Source organism: Eriocheir sinensis, chromosome 35 (assembly GCF_024679095.1).
Source record: "Eriocheir sinensis breed Jianghai 21 chromosome 35, ASM2467909v1, whole genome shotgun sequence".
Classification (NCBI taxonomy): domain Eukaryota; kingdom Metazoa; phylum Arthropoda; class Malacostraca; order Decapoda; family Varunidae; genus Eriocheir; species Eriocheir sinensis.
Genome location: NC_066543.1, coordinates 16,476,229 through 16,498,949, shown reverse-complemented (window position 1 = coordinate 16,498,949; position 22,721 = coordinate 16,476,229). Strand labels below are relative to the sequence as shown.

Sequence of the window (22,721 nt, the reverse complement as noted above, 5' to 3'; positions counted from 1 at the left end):
CCTCTAGACATACAAAATTGGAATAAAAAGTGTATGGTTACCAGAGAAGCTCGGATACACACACGCACACACACATACACGCACGAACACACACACACACACACACACACACACACACACACACACACACACACACACACACACACACACATAAGATGCAAAATCTTTGGGAAACTCAAGGGAATTGGAGCCAAGCAGTGCCAATTCACTTCTTTTCGAATCTATTATTTTTTTTCGTTGCTATGGCCTTATACACTTCTAATTTTTAAAACCATGATTTTTTACCCAAGAATCTCAAAGTCTAGCCACTGACCATTACGTGCTTTCATTATTTATCTCCATGAAAAAATGTTGAGGTGTATATAATTAATCATAAATAGGTACTCAAATTTTCACGTCTCCTCTCTCATATGTATTACTGCGAGCATTGGTCCGGTGGTCATCATTACATATTTACGAGATAATAACTGCATGCAAACGCTTCACTGTTTAGAAGAAAAATACGCGTCCGCCGCTGTGCTGCACTGACCAAATATTAAAAGCGTGCCAACAAATGTTCATATTGTTGTGACATCAATGTCAAAAACATATGAAAGCTTTTTGTGGATATGTTCAAATGGGTAAAAATAACTAATTATACTTTGGTTTCAGGAAAAGGGAATATGTAATGTGTGTGTTCGTGTGTGTGTGTGTGTGTTTAAAATTGTTGCCATTTATGGAATCGCAATGTTATTATTCTGCTTTAATATGAATGATTATAATAAAACAACAGTAACAACAACAGCAACAACAAACTGATTATAATAAAAATAATAATAATAATAACAATAAAATCAAAATCAATGCCAAAAAACAGTAACGACAACGAGTGACAAGAACAAGAAACAACAACAACATCAGAAAGAACAACGAAAAACAACAACATTAATAATAATAATAATAATAATAATAATAATAATAATAATAATAATAATAATAATAATAATAATAATAATAATAATAATAATAATAATAATAATAATAATAATAATAATAATAATAATAATAATAATAATAATAATAATAATAATAATAATAATAATAATAATAATAATAATAATAACAATAACAACAAAGACAACATTAATAATAATAATAATAATAAACTCTTTCCGTGACATTCTTCCCCCTGGCATTCTCTAGCAGCGGCTTCTAACGCCAATAAGTGCCGGCAAAGTTCCCTCAATATCCCGACCCATCACTCGAGCGTCTGGGGCGGGCACTGACGCGGGGACACCGAGGTCGAATGAGCCCAAGTGATTCGGCCAACAGAGCCAGTCACCAAGTAGTAGGCAGATAGTCGGTCCGCTTCCCCAAGGTCCGCGTGCTGCACCTTTCACCGGTAGAAGAAGGAAGGGGAGGAAGGAAAAAAAGAAGGAAGAACGTCAACAACCGCAACAATGACAAAAAAAACAATAACATCATAATAAGAAGTTGCTGCCGTGTGCCAATAACCGCATCTCCCTTCTTAGGACTTCAAATGGTTGCAGCAGGGGAGTATTAAGACGTGTGTGCTCTATCTTGCATCCATTTTTTTTTTCAATGTACCGCAAAACGTAAAAGCAATAAACAAATGTATGAAGCTGAATTTTAATTTTATAACTATAGATAGAGGAAAAGAACTCAGTAAAGAGATGGACGGGGCTGCAGTTCGCTCAGAAACATTTCCGAGCGGCTGGAGGGAGCGCAGGGAGTCCCGGGTCAATAACTCGTCTTGAAGAGTCAGAGCGATGGCGGTTTAGAAGCAAAACAAAACCGTGACGCTCTTCACATCCTTGTGGCTCGGCGATCCTTTACGCTTTCTTCCTTGGTGATGCGAAGTTGTAATGACCCGATCACTCTTCTCGGCTGGCTGACTGTCTCTGTCTGCTTGTCTGTGTCTGTCTATTTGGATAATTGGCTGGCAATATATAAATCTTTCTAGATTGCTGCCTAGCTAGTTGAATGACTAGCTGATTGTATATCTACCTGACTGGCTGGCTGACTGTATCTATCTTGCTGGCTGACTGTATCTATCTATCTTGCTGGCTGGTTGACTGACTAATTGACTAGCTGGCTGACTGACTGGCTAACTAACTGACTGGATGGATGGCTAGGTGACTGACTGACTGACTGACTGACTGACTGACTTACCGACAAACTGACCCACTGACTGACTGACTGAATGAATGAATGACTGGTTGCCCGGGTGACTGACTGGCTGAATGAGTGAGTGAGTGACTGACTAGCTGACCGGGTGGTACTATCAACAAGCCCGCTGCCTGCCCAAACATAAGACCCCGCCACAGATGTTTTGTTTCGCGCCCCAAAACAATATTGATCGAGGAGAGCGAGAAAACTTTCCTTCCCTCCCCCAAGCCTTTCTTTCCTCGATCCCTAATAATTTTCTTCCTTCCTCTCCTTCTTCAGAGCTGACCTAGTAAGCTACCCGACCCCACGTAACCTTTCAGTATTTTATTTTACTGGGTCAGATTGCATTTTTCTGGGGGAAGGGGGTGGTTAAGAATCGTTGTATCAGCAGTTCTTTTTGTCAGCGTTTTGGTTGACTACAATGCACCTGAAGTGAAAACATGATGGTGCAGGCTGCGACATTTTAATCTTGAGTTTATTGTAGCGAGACATCTTATCGAGTCATCTGAAGCTTGACTGATGAAAGTATTGCAAGATGAAAACATTGCAAGGTAAGTATATGCACGTTGAAAGTAAATCAAGGTTATGGTGCATGGTCGCGTCTTTTTAGGTTGTCATATCTTCCCAAATAGACAAAACACCAGAGCGCACAAGGTATTCAGATCTGAGTACTATCAAAAGGTTGGTAAAGGGGTTGTGAGAGTAATGCTTAAAGGTATAAAAATCATCTAAATCCTATTGGGAATGGGAAATAAGTCGGCCATGTCTGAATTATCACTCCCATTTCTTCTGCATTTCACGCGCCTTCTTGTCATTGGTCGTAAGGATAATGCTTAAGAATAGGAAAAACACTGCTTGAGGGTGGGAAATAAGTCGGCCAGGTCTCGCAACACACCAAAACGAAGGTAATAGTGTAAAGATTTGAATTATCACTCCCTTTTCTTCTGCATTTCACGCGCCTTCTTGTCATTGGTCGTGAGGATAATGCTTAAGAATAGGAAAAACACTGCTTGAGGATGGGAAATAAGTCGGCCAGGTCTCGCAACACACCAAAACGAAGGTAATAGTGTAAAGATTTGAATTATCACTCCCTTTTCTTCTGCATTTCACGCGCCTTCTTGTCATTGGTCGTGAGGATAATGCTTAAGAATAGGAGAAACACTGATTGAGGATGGGAAATAAGTCGGCCAGGTCTCGCAACACGCCAAAACGAAGGTAATAGTGTAAAGATTTGAATTATCACTCCCTTTTCTTCTGCATTTCACGCGCCTTCTTGTCCTTGGTCGTAAGGATAATGCTTAAGAATAGGAAAAACACTGCTTGAGGATGGGAAATAAGTCGGGCACGTCTCGCAACACACCAACACAATGTAACAATGCAAAAGTAATAGTGTTAAAGATTGTCGATGTCGATCCCCTATGTTCTAATGCCCGTGTGTCTCCTCCTTGGTTGTGGGACTATTACTTAAAGATAAAAAAACATCTAAATCGTATTGGGGATGATAATAAGTATAATAAGTAAGATAATAAGTAATAGTGTTAAAGATTCTCGATGTCGATCCCTTATGTTCTAATGCCCGTGTGTCTCCTCCTTGGTTGTGGGACTATTACTTAAAGATAAAAAACATCTAAATCGTATTGGGGATGATAATAAGTATAATAAGTAAGATAATAAGTAATAGTGTTAAAGATTCTCGATGTCGATCCCTTATGTTCTAATGCCCGTGTGTCTCCTCCTTGGTTGTGGGACTATTACTTAAAGATAAAAAATATCTAAATCGTATTGGGGATGATAATAAGTATAATAAGTAAGATAATAAGTAATAGTGTTAAAGATTGTCGATGTCGATCCCTTATGTTCTAATGCCCGTGTGTCTCCTCCTTGGTTGTGGGACTATTACTTAAAGATAAAGAACATCTAAATCGTATTGGGGATGATAATAAGTATAATAAGTAAGATAATAAGTAATAGTGTTAAAGATTCTCGATGTCGATCCCTTATGTTCTAATGCCCGTGTGTCTCCTCCTTGGTTGTGGGACTATTACTTAAAGATAAAGAACATCTAAATCGTATTGGGGATGATAAATAAATCGGCCACGTCTCGCAGTATAACACCAAGGTAATATTGTAAAGATTTGAATTATCGCTCCCTCGCCTCGGCATTCCGTGTGTCTCCTTGTCCCCATCACACGAGAGTCCCGTTACTTTCTTTCCGCAACATTCAGAATTTTACTGCATTTTTGGCGCCATTCTTTCTTTGTTCGCTGCCCATTATTCATTTTCTCTTCGCATGCAGCGCTGGACTTTCATTACGTTTTACTTGAATTTTCCTGTCGGGATTTATATTCGTCCAATGTCATGTTGCAAAAGGATAAAGTTCACCTATTTTCACGATTAAAAAGGAGGTGGGTCGCAGTCATAACAACAACAAAAAAAAGTCGTGTTTCACTGTCCCGAAACAAGCTATTTAACGATGATTTATATTAATGGTGAGGATTTTTGTCGCGTGCTCCCTCACACTGTGTTTTCCGGATATTAACTCTTCTTCTGTCTTGTGTGCCGGGTCAGGAAGGGAAGGGTTAGTTTTCACGCCCTCACCCCCCGCCCCCCACCCCACCCCCGCCTCCAATGCATGAGCTGCCCGCCATCCCCTACCTGCCTCTTGCCACACACCTTCCATTGTTTCGTCACCTCTCTCTTCACTGGTTTCCTATATTTCTCTCGCTCTCCTCGCCTATCTCCCGTCCGCTTTTCTTCCCTCTGCTTCTCTCACGTCCCTCCATTCCTCTTGTTTCCTTCATGACCTTCCCTACCTCCCGCCATCCCCACGTCCCACCTTTCCTCCCGCTTCGCCCACGTATATACCTTTCTTCTATCTTTCTCTTGTACTTCTCTTCCTCCCGCTTCTCTTGGTTTTCTCGCCTGTCCTTCCATTCCTTGCGTTTCACTTTCTCTCTTCTTCTTCCCTCACGTGTTCCTCTCTTCATTCCATTTCCTAAATCCCCTTCCTCCCTCCCTCTTGCTTCCCTTGTGTCCCTCATAAGAAGTCATGATACTTGGGGCAACTCTGGATCGCACGCCGCCACGCGCCTCCTCGTACGTCTTCATCACAACCCAATGATGTCATTCTCGAGCTTCCAAATCCAGTGGCTTTATAATAATAGTAATAACGATTTCGTCTTCCGAGGAGCGTTGGACCTGCCTAAAATGTGGCCCCCTCGCACACCACTGCACGGCATGTCCTACACAATATTTACTGGGGCCACCTGCCATCAAACTTCCGGCAACACAAGTCTTCGGGCCGCCCCAGGTATGCAGGGTCTATTCTTTCTGCCTCTCTTGCAACTCTTGTCTCACCGCCGCCCCGCCTGCTGCTCCGCGTCGGCTCGCCTACTTACGGCCCGCTGAGGTAAGTGAGGTCATTTCATTCACCTCACTGCCTGCTGACACGCATCTTATCTCGGTCAAGGACATCCTCAGATCTCTGCTTCCGCGGGCTAATAATGCTTCGTAAAGATAAGTTGAGGTAAGTGAAGGTTCCCCCACCCCCAACCCCCGCCGCCCCCTCCCACGTCTCCATCACTTCTTTGAGAGACACGAGGGCGGGAAGACTTGATGCATTTGGGTGATCGTGGTGCTCCTTATGTACGTGGGTAGACTTGGTGAGGCACTGTTCGTTCAACCATCGTCTCTCCATCACCATGTCACCGTTACTCCTTTGAGATACTAAGAAGACTGGCATTTGGGTGATCGCGGTGTTTATAAGTGGGTAGACTTGGTGTGGCACTGTTCATCCTCCCATCGCCCCTCCATCACTGCGTCACCGTTGCCCCTTTGCGAGACACGAAGGGGAGAGGCCTTGCATTTTAGTAGACATGATGGTCCCCTAGCGAGGCACCCTTCGTCCTCTCAATACCTCTCCATCACCTGTCGTCATACCCACACCTGATTTTTTGTTACGGTAAAGAAGACAAACCATAGGCAAAACAAAAGTGTGAAAGAATATCAGTAACACACTGCTCAAAAAAAAAAAAAAGAATAAGAAGACGCCAAAGACAAAGGGCCGCTCCGTGTGACTATGCCGCCACCCTCACACGCAACGAACACACCTGACACACTCACACACCTGAAAACAATAGCTTACAGGTGCAGTTTAGTCATTACTGTGCTATTCTAATGCAGCCTGTGTGCGTGACCAACAGAACACGTACAAACGACCCCCACTTCAAAGGCGCCCCTACTGACGGCCTCCCGCTGTCCGCCGTAATGGGACCAGACGCACGTGAGTCATGAACGCTTCCTTGGAGGTTTCATGAGCGCCTCCGGAAAGGTGAGCCGACGCATTATGAAGTCATCGCGGGGGAAGACTGACCACTATTTCTTACTCTTTGCATGATCTTAATGGCCGAGACTTGCCACCTGTAACCCTCGCCCTCCGCTTGTTAGTGAGCCGCTGAGAGTACGCAATGAATGATATACACCCTTCAGTAGGTGGTGCACGAAGGAGGGGGGGGGGGGGGGCAGGGGCGGGAGAAGGGGGATTGAGTCTCACCAGCGGCCCCAAGTCCCATTTTCTTCGCTGTAGTCTCTGATACAGTACCTCGTTTGATTACTTTTCAGCAACAATACGACTAAATAGTTCACATTAATCGTATTGCCAACACCCCCTTTCGGCTTAACGTTGAACCATTGGGTTATTTATAGGCTACAACTAGAGGGACCGAACTTACAGGATAACTGAATATATTTACCTTACCATATTAAGTAGAAAAAAAAATAATACATGAATTGATATTAAGTACGGAGAAGATAGTAGATGTATAGAATTAAGGGGAGTAGGTAAGAAGACACCTACCGAAACGGGCGTAAGCTACTCCTCTTCTTTAGGCTGACCATTTCTTCTCGTCCTTCCCCTATCATGGCGGTCGATAAGTCTCACTCTTCTATCATGCAAACGTCTGCTCAAAAAAACCTTCTTCAAAATATAAATACTACTGTGCCATATTTTCCGTGATTTATACTGATTCTCCCGGCAATACTTAAGGTGTATGAAAAATAACTTAATTGCAATACTGAACGTTACTCTGTTGTTAAATCTCCTTGCTCCGCGTGATTCACAATAAATATGGCTATTCCTGGCGGGCTAAATCGACTCCTTACGGCTATTAATCATCATCTAAAAAGCATTTCAGAAAAGTGTGCACAGAGGTCGTGAAATATTACTCCTTCACATTATCCGTGATTAATCTGAGTCCTTGAGGCAAAGTAATTTAATACCCCCACTAAATGGAAGCACATAATCGCATCCACTCAAGAAAGGACGGAACCTGAACGGAAAAAGGAACGAAACATTAATATTAGCTATGAAAAATGTGCTAAAAATACCATTCCAGAAAGCGACCAAGAAAAAAAAAAACGTATCATGACAATGGTTTCAAGTTTTCGGTTCTAATGTTCCGTTGGTGCTACAATCTAAGACCACAAGAACATAAGAACGTAAGGAGTCTGCAAGAGGTCGGTTGCTATACGTTATTTATTTATTTTATTCATTTATTCATCTATTCATTTGTATTTATTTGTTTATCACGCTTTTTATAACGCTATTGAGGCTGGGGTGGTAAGAGGGTAGAGAGCAGAGTGCGAGCAAGAGGCTGGGGAGAGAAGGCTAGCTGAGAAGGGGGCAAGGAATTAGGAAACGAGGGGAGGGGGGAAGCAGGACATAGGTTGGGAGGGGGCGGATGAAAGGGCTTGATGGAGAACGACTGAGCTAGATGACGGCGGAGTGGAAACTAGAGGAAGGTGGAGCAAGTGCATGGCATAGACAAGGATAGACAGTGGAGGGTAACTGAAGAAGAAAGTGACCTGGGTAGAGAAGGAAGGAGCAGAGTAGTAGAAGGTAGAACAAGTGGTAAAGACAAGGAGGGTAGAAGAATAGACATAGGAGGGTAGGTGAAGAGGAAAGTGGACTGGGTAGAGAAAGAAGGGGCCGAGTAGTAGAAGGTGGAGCAAGTGGCATAGACATGGAGGATGGGCATTAGAGTGTGGAAGATGAGGAATGTGACCAGGGCAGAGAAGAAGGGACTGATGGGAGAACAGAAGCAGGCGAGGAACGTGGCCTGAGCAAGGGGGCATAGGGAGGAGGGAGACAGCGAGCCTAAGGATTTGGGCAAAAGAAAACGGGGCAAATGGGCAGGTGGTCTCTTCACTCCTTTATTTCGTATACAATAAATGCCACGAAAAAAATGTGCACTTATGTAGTAGAGAGACATCAGTATTCTTAAAAAAAAAAACCGAAAAGACAAAATGAGAGCTGATTGCTACCCCAATTTTTTACTCCGCTGACTGAGCCGGTTCACAAGTAACTTTCTCACTGCGTTTCCAGGCGTTTTATCTCGATACACTAACTTTTTTACTTTTTTTTTTCAATTTGCTTCTCCACACAACCTTGACTCATCCTGACCTCTCTCATCACTTCTTCATTATGGTCCCTTAAAGCAGAGGTTCATGTCACTCCTGCGTTTACTTTTTTTTCCCGATAAACAGACTATGAGAGATGAGGACAAAAGACGACGGCGCGAGACGGTTAAACACAGGCAAACGATTGCGAAGTCAGTTAAAGAGAGACTGTAAGAGGCTGAGTCCGAGGGGAGGCCCGGGAGGAGGAGGAAAGAGAAAAAGGAAGAGAAAAGAAGGGACGTGTGGGGGATGGAAGGGAAAGAAAGGGGTGCCGAAGGGAGGGAGGAAGGAGAGAAAGGGAAAGAATGGGGTGCCGAGGGGAGGGGGAAGGAGAGGAAGGGAAAGAATGGGGTGCCGAGGGGAGAGGGGAAAGGTGAGGAAGGGAAAGAATGGGGTGCCGAGGGGAAAGGGGAAGGAGAGGAAGGGAAAGAATGGGGTGCCGAGGGGAGGGGGGAAGAGAGGAGGAGCACGTGAGATGAGGAGAGAGAAGATTGAAGAAGGGCCGAGTGGGGATAGAGAGGAAAAGGAGATACACAAGGGACGGTGAAGGGGTGTAAAGGAGGGAGGAATGGAAAACGGGGGCACAGTGGATTGAGGAGAGAGGATAGGTAGAGTAAGGACGGTAAGAGGGAGAACAGGAGGGAGAAAAGCAAAAGGGGACACAGTGGATAGAGGAGAGAGGATAGGCAGTGAAGGACGGTGAAGGGGCGTAAAAGAGGGAGGAAAGGATAAAGGGTACAGTGGATAGAGGAGAGAGGATAGGCAGAAAGTTGGGACGATGAGGGCAGGTACTGAAGGGAGAAAAGGAAAGGCAAAAGGGACACAGGGGATAGAAAAGGTGAGGTGAAAGGCGGGGGTAGGGAGGGAGAGATGGGGCACAGGAGGAAGGAAAGGGTAAAGGGACACGGGATAGAGGAGAGGGGAATGGCGGGGGTGGTAGAGAGGGAGTGAGGGCGCGCAGAGCTGTTCACGGCGGGCAGCTGGAGTGAAGCAGAGAGCGGGTCGTCAGTAGTGCCGTGGCCTCCCGTGTAAGTGCGGGTGTTCGCTCCCTCCGCCTTTGCCACGCGCTCAGACAACTTGCACGTATCGCACGGAAAGTTTAATACGTGTTCTACCGTAGCCTCGTCTCGTCTCATTGGTGGCTCCATGAGGATTTTCTGACTCAACTACCGAGAGTGTTTTGTAAAGTGAGCCAGAGCGAGTGGCGGTCACCTGGAACAGCAACATTGTCCTTCTGGTGTGTTCGGGCCACGTGATGCATCAGGAAGAATGGAGCGAGAGTGTCACACGAGCTCGTTGACTCCACTACGGTGCAAAGATCCTTAGCTCTTTGGTCTCAAAGAAAAAAATATGAGAGCGATGCACTTTCGAAACATGAAGTAAGAGCAACTAAGAGTGGCCAAATGAGAGTGACTTGACTAGATAGACAACAGACGAAAGGTAGTATGGAAAATCGAGGCGAGGGAATTGTCCCCCTTTTGCAGAACTTAGCAAAGAGGATAATGCGTTTATCAGAGGCTTGAGTCAGACAACAATGCACTTTTCAAACATCAAGGAAAGAGAACAACGAGCTTAATAGTCTCCTCTGAAGGAAAATTGCTTTGCTGGAACTAAAGGGAATCGGGAGGTACATTTTTTAAAGATTCAAAGAAAGAGAACAGTGGATTTACGAGACCTAGTAAAGTGAAAATTCACAATATAGAGTTGTCTCAAGCAGACGGGAAAATGGACTTTCCTAATTTCTGATAAAGGATAATCAAGACTATAGATAAAGGGAACATATAACGCACTTTTTGACACCCTCAAGTAAAACACAGTATGCATTTCCAGAGACTTGAAAAGAACATTTAATCTTTTGAATCTCGCGGTGCCTGAACGGCTACCAATCACCTGCACTTCTTGCCCCCACCACCACAACCATCACCACCACCGTCATCATTGAAGTCTCTCTAGTGTGACAACTACCAAGGACAGAAACCACTTAGCACCACCTCTGTCCAGCTTCACCACCACCACCACCACCACCACCACCGTCATGAGGACCTTCGCCTTCACGCTGCTCCTCGCCGTCACCACGCCTGGTAAGTAGGACTCGTGTCCCCGCGTCAGTGAGTGCCTGGCCCCTGTGACCCTGCGTGACCTGTTGCCGCTGCGCGTGACTCAAGTGACCCTTAAAGGCGCTAAGAAGCTACGTATGTACGTAGATAGGGACTTGTGGTCGTAATAATGGCGTGCTCGTGCCCCAAAATGTCTGAATCCTTCTCATGAAAGTCTGCAGCCTTTTCTCTTCGTCAGTTTTTTCCACCTATTATTTTATCGTGGCATATGAAAGAAATATTATATATATATATATATATATATATATATATATATATATATATATATATATATATATATATATATATATATATATATATATATATATATATATATATATATATATATATATATATATATATATATATATATATATATATATATATATATATATATATATATATATATATATATATATATATATATATATATATATATATATATATATATATATATATATATATATATATATATATATATATATATATATATATATATATATATATGACGTGAAATTTGTATTTTTTTTTTTATTCATGAGCAGGATTTGAGTCTTCCAGCACACACGAGAAAACACAAATATTTACGAAATGATACAGCTAAAACATCGTGTGTTATTATTATTATTTGTGGAGGTGATTTAAATTCTACAGTACTTACCAAGGAAGGACACTAATATTTCTCTCGAGTTCGCGAACTAGTGCGCGTTAGACGACATGAATACATAAATTGTATGTATGCTTATATTTTATTAAGAAAAAATACGCTATAAAAATTATATATATGTACGTACCTCCGAGAACTCTTAATTCAAACTATTGTAATAAAACGCGTCTGAATATTTAATTTCGACTAATAAGAGGCGGCGTAACGGCACGGTCCGGCGGTAGTAAATAACCGGAAAGGTGCGCCGACTTGCTGCGTGCACACACACACACACACACACACACACACACACACACACACACACACACACACACACACACACACACACACACACACACACACACACACACACACACACACACACACACACACACACACACACACACACACACACACACACACACACACACACACACACACACACCTGGCAAAGTTTTAGTCACGTCTGTCCTGGTAGTTATGTGAAAAGGTCAACAGATAGATGGACTAGTGAGTGGATAAACTGATGGTTAGATAGATATATAGTAGATACAGATAGATAGATAGATAGATGGATAGATAGATAGTAAGTTAGATACATGGATAGACAGACAGATAAAGATAGATAGATGGACAGATAAAGAGAAAGACAGACATACCGACAAAGAATGCAAAGATTAATGGATGGATGGAAGGACGGATATAGATAGATAGATAGATAGACAGATTGATAGACAGATAGATAGATAGATAAATCAATTAATAGATAGATAAATATATATTATCAAGCAAACAAACAAACAAACAAACAAACAAACAGATAAACGACGGAAGCATATCATATTCAGTGGTAGATTGTAATTGACACTTACCGTATCTTTTAAAATGAATAATAATAATAATATGATAATAGAGATGCCACTTGCAAACCAGGATTGAATATTATCTGCGTCAGGCAATATTGCTACCAAGAGATGTGGCTTCAGGTATACACGAGACTTGATACGCATAATAGTGGTGGTGGTGATGGTGGTGGTGGTGGTGGAGGTAGTCGTGGTGTTGGTGATGGTGGTGGTGGTGGTGGAGATAGTCGTGGTGGTGGTAGTTGGCAGGATTTTTGCGACAGAAAGAGAAACGCACATAAGAAAAGGGAGGCATGGAAAGAAGAAAAGAGAAAAAGAAAAGGCCGAAGGGGATAGAAGAGCAACAAAGAGGGGAGGAAGAAGGGAGAATGGAAGAGCCACAAAGGCAGACAGAACAGCTCCAGGGGAAAGGAAGATGGAGAAAGAGACAGCCACAGGGAGAGCCACGGGGAGAACCACAGGGAGAGGACGAAGAAAAACAAAGAAAAGAATAAGAAGAGGAAGGTGCAATTCTAGATATCAGGAAAAGGAAACGAAAAACAAATAAAAAAGGAATAGAAAGAGGACGGCACAACTCTACATATGGCGAGTATCGAGACCTCTCCTCCCTAAGTGACCTCTCTATTGGCCACTCCTCTACACACTCTTTTATAGCGGCAGTGATTAGCGGACTTGTTTTCCTCATTTGTTTTTTTGTTTTTCCTTGAGCTGCTTCCTTCACTGTTAAAAAATAATAGGAAAAAAGAAAAAAATCAAGATATCGAAACCCCTAAAAAGTCATCATGTAAATATTATGTACCAACTCGACGCATCGTTTTAATTAGGCAGGTTTCATTTGTTTATTTTTCCCTTGAGCTGCTTCCTTCACTAAAAAAATAACAGCAAAAAACGAAAAAAATCAAGATATCGAGAACCCCAAAAAGCCATCATGTAAATATATGTACCAACTCGACGCTTCTTTGCATAAACACGTCGTGGAATGCAACAAAATAAGGTGATACGTCGGTTTAATTAGGCAGGTTCGGATAAGATTAAAATACAAAACAACAAATATGCAGTAAATGGAGGCTTGTTGAAAAGTGTGGGTAAGCCGGACAAGAAGAAAACGGGATGTGGGAAGAAGAAAATGGAGGGTGAGGAAGGGAAGGTCGAGATGATGGAATAAGGGAAAGAAGAAGATTGAATGAAGCAGAGAGTAAAAAATAAACGTATAATTAAAACGATATAAGTGAAAACTGATTGATTTTATGGGTCGTGTTCAAGATTGATTGTGGCCATAAGTTTTCATGTGCAGGTGACAGGAAGAATAGAGAGTGTATGAAAGAGAGAGAGAGTAAGAAATGAAGTCAGGGAAGTAGGGGAGAGTGAGCGAAGGGTGGAAGGACAGATGTGGGAGAGGAGGAATGGTGAGTAAGGGAGGTAAAAAGAGACAGAGTAAGAATGGGAGGAGGAATGAAGAGTGAGGTTGATAGATGGGAAAGGAACAGAGGAAGGTAAATGAGGAAGGTAAGGAGGGACGAGCTGGAAAGGGAGGAGGAATGAAGAGTGAGGTAGATGGATGGGAAAGGAAAGTAGGAAGGTAAATGAGAAAGGTAAGGAGAGACGAGCTGAAAAGGGAGGAGAGAAGAGTGAGGTAGAGAGACGGGAAAGGAAAGTAGGAAGGTAAATGAGAAAGGTAAGGAGAGACGAGCTGGAAAGGGAAGGAGGAATGAAGAGTGAGGTAGATGGATGGGAGAGAAAAGGAGGAAGGTAAGTGGGGAGGGTAAGGAGGGACGAGCTGAAAAGGGAGGAGGAATAAAGAGTGAGGTCCTTAAATGGAAGAGGAAATCATGAAAGCGAATGACCTGCGTGTTAGTGATGTGCAAAAGGTGACAGGGTTTGACCAAGAATAGAATCATAAAAAATGGCTTGGCTCTATAAATTTGCAGCTGTCACATTAGTCGATTAACAATGCAAGCAAAGTCCGCGATGGGTTAAAAAATATAGCAAATGATGAATGTGGTTTTTCAAGTCTGTGTTTCGCTTGCATTCTCTTTTTCTTTTGTTCAGTAGTTATATTTAGTGCTGGAGATAGTAAAAAAGAAAAAGAAATATAGCACAAAGACAGTAAATGATCAATACACTTTTGTCTTTTTTTTTCATATGAAGACAGAGTGAATTTACACTGCTGAAAGTCTACGGCCATTACATATATTATTTACATTAAGAGAGACAGATCTACACTCAAATACGCCTGGAGACAAAATAGAGAGATGAAAAGAACGGCTTCACACAAAGACAAAGCAGAAAAGAAAAAAATACTAAATATAAATAAAAAGAACGGAATCAGACGAACACGATATAGGAGAGAAAACAATGAGAGATAGATGAAAGGAAAAGTCGCACGCAGACAAAGTAAGAAGGAAAAGAAAATACGATGAATTTTAAATGCAAAGGTAATTTAAGTTTCGAAGCGATCTGATATGTTTGTCTTCAGGGGGAAAAGAGAGAGAGAGAGAGAGAGAGAGAGAGAGAGAGAGAGAGAGAGAGAGAGAGAGAGAGAGAGAGAGAGAGAGAGAGAGAGAGAGAGAGAGAGAGAGAGAGAGAGAGAGAGAGAGAGAGAGAGAGAGAGAGAGAGAGAGAGAGAGAGAGAGAGAGAGAGAAGAGAGAGAGAGAGAGAGAGAGAGACAGAGAGAGAGAGAGAGAGAGAGAGAGAGAGAGAGAGAGAGAGAGAGAGAGAGAGAGAGAGAGAGAGAGAGAGAGAGAGAGAGAGAGAGAGAGAACAAAGACAGTCATCCCATTACTACACGCTAGATAAGAGTGATGAGCGAAGACGTCATTGGCTGAACTGTTACGTTATAAAGATGTCAACGGTTACTACCTTCTTTTTTTGCTCGATCAGTCGTAACTTATTGGACTGCTTTCTTTCTTTGTGTGTCGCAGTGAACGTCTTTTAGCAGGAAGGTCAAAAGTTTATAAACACGCTCGCTCTTCACATGTTTAGCTTCGCCAATAATGTTTAGACCTTTTTTTTTTGGCTAGTCGTATTCCTTGACCTTCTCTCTTTAGCTGTACGTTGCCTCATTGCCTCCCTCGAATCTCAGGTGAAGTTCGTTTTGTTGGAATAGTCTAGATAAAGTTTCCACGTACGGCGTTCAAATGTCCAGCTGGCTATGTGACTGAGATGAGCACTGGGGCCACGCGCAGCTTAGTGTAGCCAACGTCCCCGCCAACTTGACGTACCTTACCTCGTTCGCTTTCGCCGAGCCTCACATTAACTTGAAAAAGGGGATCAAAGCCGACCTTCTCAATCCTCTGGTAGCGTGCTCATCTACCTTATACACTCTTCTAATTAACCTCACGTGCCCAGGCTATCCTTTCATTTCCCTTAACCTTACGTCCTTTATACTCGTTCCCTGCATATCACTAGTACCGTACCGCATGCTCTCTCTTCTTTACCCTTTGCCACCTTCTCTATACTGCACCCCATGTCCGTATCCCTATGTCCCGCGGTACCCTCTCCCTCACCCGGTCCATGCATACTTCCATTTTTCGCCCTTTATCAGTACTGCAACCCATGTCATTCTCCCCATATCCCCATGGTTTCATCCCTCCCCATTCATGCACTCCCCCTCTTTACCCCTTTGCCTATACTACACCCCATGTCAGTCTCCCCATGTCTCCAGGTCCCCTCTCTCCCTCCCCGTTCAGAAAGCTTATTTACGGAGCACATGAAAGGCACAAAATTGAGTTCCGGCGACCTGCACAAATTTATGGCAGTGTTGGCGTGTTGGTCTAAGAGAGAAAAGTAAGACCGGTGGATTGTGGAGGGCTGGGGGGGGGGGGGGAGGAGGAAGAGGAGGAGGAGGAGGAGGAGGAGGAACACAAAAGAAGAACGAACAACAGCAGACCTGATGGTCCTTACGAGGCTGTTTGTGACAAGCTACACTAACTATCTAATCAAAGGTGGAAGATGAAGGACATCAAAGGCGAAGGCTCCTGCCCCCCCTATCCCTCCAGCCAAAGCTGGCAGGAAAGGAAAAAGAACCATGAAGCATGGAAAAACTGCATGGAAATTATGAAGGAAAGAGGAAAGAACTACCATTACTGCTACCATACATCATACAGGTGGATGGGTGACCAGGTGCGTCAGAGTGGATGAAGGGGTTGAGAAGGGGTTTTAAGAGTGGAATGGGGAAAAAGTGGATGAGATGTAAGAATGGATAAGTGGATGAGAGGGGAGATGGGGTTGGTTAGAGGTGAGTAGATGACAGACAAGGTGGATGACATAGTTGTAAAGGTAGAGGTGGATGAAATGGTAGCAGAGGCGAGTGGGAAGGTGCATGTAGGTGCTGGTGACGGGTGATTGTAAAAGATCATGAGGGGTGAGGAAGAGATATGTTGGTAGGGAAGGTGTGAGTGTGGAAGGGTGAATGGGTGGAAGGGTGAATGGAGGGTGGTAGGTATTAATGGGAGTGGGGGGTGAAAGGGTGGAAGGGTGGTGCTGGGTGATAGGAATTGGTGGGTCAGGAAGGTGAATGAGGGGTGATATGTATTAGTGTGAGGGGGGGGGGTGACAGGGTGGAAAGATAGGGGTGGGTGATTGTGATTGGTGAGTCGGGAAGGTGAAAGGGTGAAAGAGTGAAGGGGGGGTGGTTGGGGTTGGTGCGGGGGGAGTGGGGAGGGGGTGGCTGAAGGGGTGGCAGGGGGCGTGGATAAAGGAAGGGGTGGTTAGTGATTTATTAGCAGTAGTCGTGCATGACACACTGCAGTCCTGTGTTCATGCGGCTTACGAAGATTAATAGACGATGACTACTACTACTACTACTATTACTACTACTACTACTACTATTACTACTACTACTATTATTACTACTACTACTATTACTACTACTACTACTACTATTACTACTACTACTATTATTACTACTACTACTATTACTACTACTACTACTACTACTTCTACTACCACTACTACTACTACTTCTACTACTACTACTACTACTACTACTACTACTACTACAACCATCCCAACCAAACTTGCCAATACCTCTCCCATTATCATTTCAAACCGCGCTCATAAAACACCACAACCACCACCACCACAACAACAACAACAACAACAACAACCAGCCTCGTCCCGTCCCTCAAAAAAAATAAGGATAAAAGTTTTCCGACAAAATATCAAACTAATCCCCATCATAATTCGGGTGACAACATTTCCCCTCAGAGCAATAAGGCACAAGGGGGGGAAAGAGGGGAGGAGGAGGAGGAGGAGGAGGAATAAGGGTGGGGTTTGGGGGGGGGACGGTGCAAATGAAAAGTATATAGGGGATGTGTGTGTGTGTGTGTGTGTGTGTGTGTGTGTGTGTGTGTGTGTGTGTGTGTGTGTGTGTGTGTGTGTGTGTGTGTGTGTGTGTCGTAATGCCTCGACATCAAGTCTTGATTAGTGATCTGAATCAAGAAGTGCCACTGGAAAAACATAAATGAGAGAGAAATGAATGAACGAGTGAATGAATAAATAACTGAATGAATGAATGAGGCAAAATAAAAATAATTCAAATCCAATGGACGTCTTGAAGGAGAGTTTGCGGCGTGCATAATAAACATCACCTTTCCAAGCGTGACACACACACACACACACACACACACACACACACACACACACACGAGTGGAGCTCTAATAGCTCAGTCGGTTAAAACGCTGCGCTGCCAGGCTTCGAGGCGTGGCGGGCAGAGGTTCGAGCCCCGCTCAGGCCGGATTTTTCCGCTTACTAGGAATGGTTACTGTCCCCTCTTGAGCAAGGGGGATGGGGCGTGTGGTGCATAAGGTCCTGGTAGCACCCAGTGATCGACTAATGACCCTTGCTCTAATCGGGAGGGTGCCTGCTGGCGATTGCGAGTCCAACTTGTGATCAGGCCGTGGTGAAATACACACACTCACACACAATTTTACGTACATATTCCCCCCCCCCCCCCCACCCCCGTCGAGGACTAAAGAAAAAAAAATGTCAAATAAAACAAACGAACAATAAAAGAAAGCGCACAAAAATAAAACAACAACAGCAACAAACACACAAAACAAGAAAGAAAAGAAATACATATATACTTAATTGAAGCAGAACGAGAGAGAGAGAGAGAGAGAGAGAGAGAGAGAGAGAGAGAGAGAGAGAGAGAGAGAGAGAGAGAGAGAGAGAGAGAGAGAGAGAGAGAGAGAGAGAGAGAGAGAGAGAGAGAGAGAGAGAGAGAGAGAGAGAGAGAAATAATAAAAAAATAGCACAGCATTGTTATTAAATTCTGCTGGCCTTAGAATGGCTGTCAGGCAAGAGTAATGGATACGGCATTAAGAACACTAATATTAGCACTGACCTTGAGGGACGCAGGGGGACGGGGAGTCAGTCAGTCGTGGTGGTGTGACAGCCGGGCAGGAAGGGAAGGAAGGAGGAAGGGAGGGAGAGGGAGGGAGAGGAAGGGAAGGAAGTACAGGGAGTCAGTCAGCCGGGTTGGTGTGATGGCCGAGCAGGAAGGGAAGGAAGGAGGAAGGGAGGGAGAGGGAGGGAGAGGAAGGGAAGGAAGTACAGGGAGTCAGTCAGTCGTGGTGGTGTGACAGCCGGGCAGGAAGGGAAGGAAGGAGGGAGGAAGGGAGAGGAAGGGAAGGGAGCACAGGGAGTCAGTCAGCCGGGTTGGTGTGACGGCCGGGCAGGAAGGGAAGGAAGGAGGGAGGAAGGGAGAGGAAGGGAAGGGAGCACAGGGAGTCAGTCAGCCGGGTTGGTGTGACGGCAGGGCAGGAAGAAAGGGAAGGAAGAATGGGAGAAGGAGGAAGGGGCAAGGAGGGAGAGACCGGGGGAGAAAAATATATGAGAAGCAGGGAAGTACGGAGGAAAGAAGGGGAAAGAGGAAGATAGAAAGAGAAACTGAAGCAGGGAAGGAGGTAGAGGGAGGGACAGGAGAGAGAGAAAAAAAAGGAAAGCAGGGAAGTATGGAGGAAAGAAGGGGATGGAGGGAAATAGAAAGAGAGACACGAACAAGAAAGGAAGGAGAGGGAGGGAAGGAGGGAGGCATGGAGGAGAAAGGCAGAGAGGTATAGAAGGAAGGAGGAAACAGAGGGAGGCAGGAAGAGAGAGAAGGCGCGAAGGAAGGAGAGGTGAGGGAGAGAAGGGAGGGAGAGGCATGAAGGAAAGCAAGCAGAAGGAAGACGGGAAGGTATGGAGGGAGATTATAAAGAGAGGCAGGAAGAGACAGGAGACACAGAGGAAACAGAGAGGAAGGAGAAAATAAAATAGGGAGGGAAGTAAGAAAGGAAAGATGGAGAAACTAGAGAGATAGACATGAAAATAGGGAGGTATAAAAAGGAGATAGAGGGAGAGAGAAGGAGAGACAGGGCACGAAGGAGCAATGTATGAGGGAGGAAGGAGGAAATACAGGGAGGCCAGCAGGGAGGGAAGGAGGGAGAGAGGTAAGCAGGAAGACAGGGAGAGAAGAAAGAGACGAAGGCAAACAGAAATGAATGAAGGAGGAGGAAATATAGGGAGGCAAGCATGGAGGGAAGGAGGGAGGAATTATAGACAGGCAGGAAGGCAGGGAAAGCAGGCAGAGAAGGCAAGGAGGGAGGCAGGAGCAGGAGACAGGGAGAGAAGAGAGAGACGGAGACAAAAAGAAAGGAAGGAAGGAGGAGGAAATATAGGGAGGCAAGCATGGAGGGAAGGAGGGAGGAATTATAGATAGGCAGGAAGGCAGGGAAAGCAGGCAGAGGAGGCAAGGAGGGAGGCAGGAGCAGGAGACAGGGAGAGAAAAGAGAGACAAAGACAAACAGAAATGAAGGAAGGAGGAGGAAATATAGGGAGGCAAGCATGGAGGGAAGGAGGGAGGAATTAAAGATAGGCAGGAAGGCAGGGAAAGCAGGCAGAGGAGGCAAGGAGGGAGGAAGGAGACAGGGAGGAGAGGGCGTCGGCATGTTTGGGTACGGCAACCTGTTGGAAGAAATAGAGGTAAAAGTTATACAAGTTAAGTCGTATAAGTTCACTCCTTAAAAAAGTTCGTCTTCTGCGTCTTATTGGGTTAAAAAATATATATGCACTTTTTTGGGGGGGCAACAAATTCAACATTCAGACGACCGAGCGGGTTAAAAACGTGGAGAGGAAAAGTAAAACAACAGCAGTTCAATCCCCAAAATGTCACAGTTCAACACTAATTCAAATTCCGGATATTCGAGGCACATAAGATCCAATGCTCCTTTTTCCTTCTCTCATGTTGGCCTGATGTTCACTGTTTTATGCAAGGCCGCGGCTCAGGGTAAAGGAAGATGCAGAACAGACGCACTGACACACGGACAAGAGCTGCGGCCGAAGTTTTGTTTCCTGTGACGTAAATACGAAACAGGCGGCGAGAAGAAACTTTGACCCGTGTGAGTGACTGAGTGTTCTTGTTTGTGTTCGCCTTGCAAGAACCTGAATAATGTTTGAAACGTGTTATTGTGTGAATGAGAAAGAGAGAGCAGATTGATGGATACAGAAAGATAGATAGATAGATAGATAGATAGATAGATAGACAGATAAATAGACAGATAGGTAGAAATATAGATGGAGAGAGAGAGAGAGAGAGAGAGAGAGAGAGAGAGAGAGAGAGAGAGAGAGAGAGAGAGAGAGAGAGAGAGAGAGAGAGAGAGAGAGAGAGAGAGAGAGAGAGAGAGAGAGAGAGAGAGAGAATAAAAATAAAAGAGTCTTGACGCACAGCAGGGGAGGGCGACTACACAAAACCCACAAAAACAAACAAACGAACAGAGGAAAGCAAAAACAAAACAAAAAAAAAAACTTATCGTGCTTGAAGCCGCTATAAAGAATCGAGTTTATGGCATGATTTATGGTGGTAATCCTAAACTCACTTTTCCGCGTCAGCTTATATCACGGAGAACAGTGTAATCACGGCCGCGCTGAAAGCCTGATGGGGCAAAACACGCGTCGCTGCTGCGCTCCTCTTCCTCCTCCTCTTCCTCCTCTTTCTTCTCTACCCGGGTGTATGTATGGTGTGGGTGACCTCCTCTTGCTTCTTTCCCTTTGCTGCTCTGGTCGTCGTCATCTCCTCCTTCTCCTCCTCTTCCTCGTCTTTCTCTTCTTCTTTCTCGTCGTCCTCCTCCTCCTCTCTCTCTTGCTCCTTCTTCTCTACCGCGGTGTATGGTGTGGGTGACCTCCTTTGCTTCTTTCTCTTTGGTGTTGTTGTCGTTCTCTTGCTCCCCGTTCCTCCTCCTCCTCCTCCTCCTCCTCCTCTTCCTCCTCCAGTTGAATGATTAGTCTATGTGAATGACCTCCTTCTCCCTCTCCATTTTATTTCTTTTTCTCACCTTTTTTCTCTTTTTTCTACTCCTTAGTTTCCTCCTCTTCTTTATCCCCCTCCGCCTCCTCCTCCGCCTCCTCCTCCTCCTCTTCCTCCTCCGTTCAGCGTGTGGTCTGAATTGATTTACGGAACCTTCGCTTTTGTGTGAATAAATTACTCACCAAAATAAGCTTGTTTACAGGTGGGTCTGCTACACACACACACACACACACACACTCTCTCTCTCTCTCTCACACACACACACACACACACACACACACACACACACACATAAACACCAGGTAAGATTTATACAGGTTTCCGTCTAAATCAACCAGGTGTATCTAAATTTAATCACACACGGACTAAAACAAACAAACACATGCCCCGTCAGCCCTGGTGCAATATATAGCGTGGTAGTCTCATTATGAAAGGCCTGCTTAAAACTTACGTAACATCCCGCCGTTGATGTTGTCACTAACCTACTTACTACTGCTACTTGCTGAGGTGGATTTATAGTGCTGGTACGGGTTTATCAATACACAGATGTTTCCACTCTTACTCATGGGCAGGGTAACACACAAATGCTTACTCCAGCGACGCGTTGGTGCCTTTTAAAAGCTATTCACTACTCACTCAACAGACGCTACTAGGCCGTTGAGTCTTTATTCTCTAGAAGCTGAGATATTCACAAGGCCTTTCACTCCGCTGTGTAGTGGTTAGCATACCGAACACGAATCTGCGGGCCAAATTTGAGGCAGTCGGCGCCCAGCTAACTGTGCTGTCATCCTCCCTTTCGGACTGATAGATAAATGGGTACTTGGGGAAACCTGGGGAAGGTAAAGTGGAGCAACCAAGATCTCATACTTGTCTTGTGTCCCTGAGTAATGGGTTCTTACCTATCAAGGGCTCAACGGCCAACAAGACGGAGTTGAAAACCAATGCCACGCGCAGTTAAATATATGCCCCAACTTTACCTTAACTCCACAAGTACTACTACTGAAATCATTATTCTGTATTCGCTGAAGCATTCACTAGACGGTTTAACGGTCCACAAGTTCGCACCGTCCTTCGCCTGAAGTGGATCCTCGAGCATGATCAAGCGGAATCTTGGGAGTCCCGGCAAGACGCTCCGCCGACCCTCGTGTTGAGCGTGAATCATTAATGAGCCTTCCCGCAGCCCCATGATTACCTCATAGATTA

General features: G+C 44.5%; 2 protein-coding genes across 2 annotated transcripts in view; one reads left to right on the top strand and one right to left on the bottom strand.

The window, feature by feature from the left end:
* LOC127007509 (uncharacterized) overlaps nt 1-22,721 on the bottom strand; it is a 116,058-nt gene that overhangs the window by 26,837 nt on the left and 66,500 nt on the right. Inside the window, exon 9 of the transcript XR_007760274.1 lies at nt 18,579-20,179. The gene's annotated coding sequence lies outside the window, so the exon portion shown is untranslated. The remainder of the gene's footprint in view (nt 1-18,578; nt 20,180-22,721) is intronic.
* Nucleotides 9,646-22,721, top strand: part of LOC127007510 (basement membrane-specific heparan sulfate proteoglycan core protein-like) — a 59,113-nt gene continuing 46,037 nt past the window's right edge. The window contains exon 1 of the mRNA XM_050878623.1: nt 9,646-10,706. Coding sequence (XP_050734580.1) covers nt 10,661-10,706 — 46 coding nt within the window. The 5' untranslated portion in view covers nt 9,646-10,660. The remainder of the gene's footprint in view (nt 10,707-22,721) is intronic.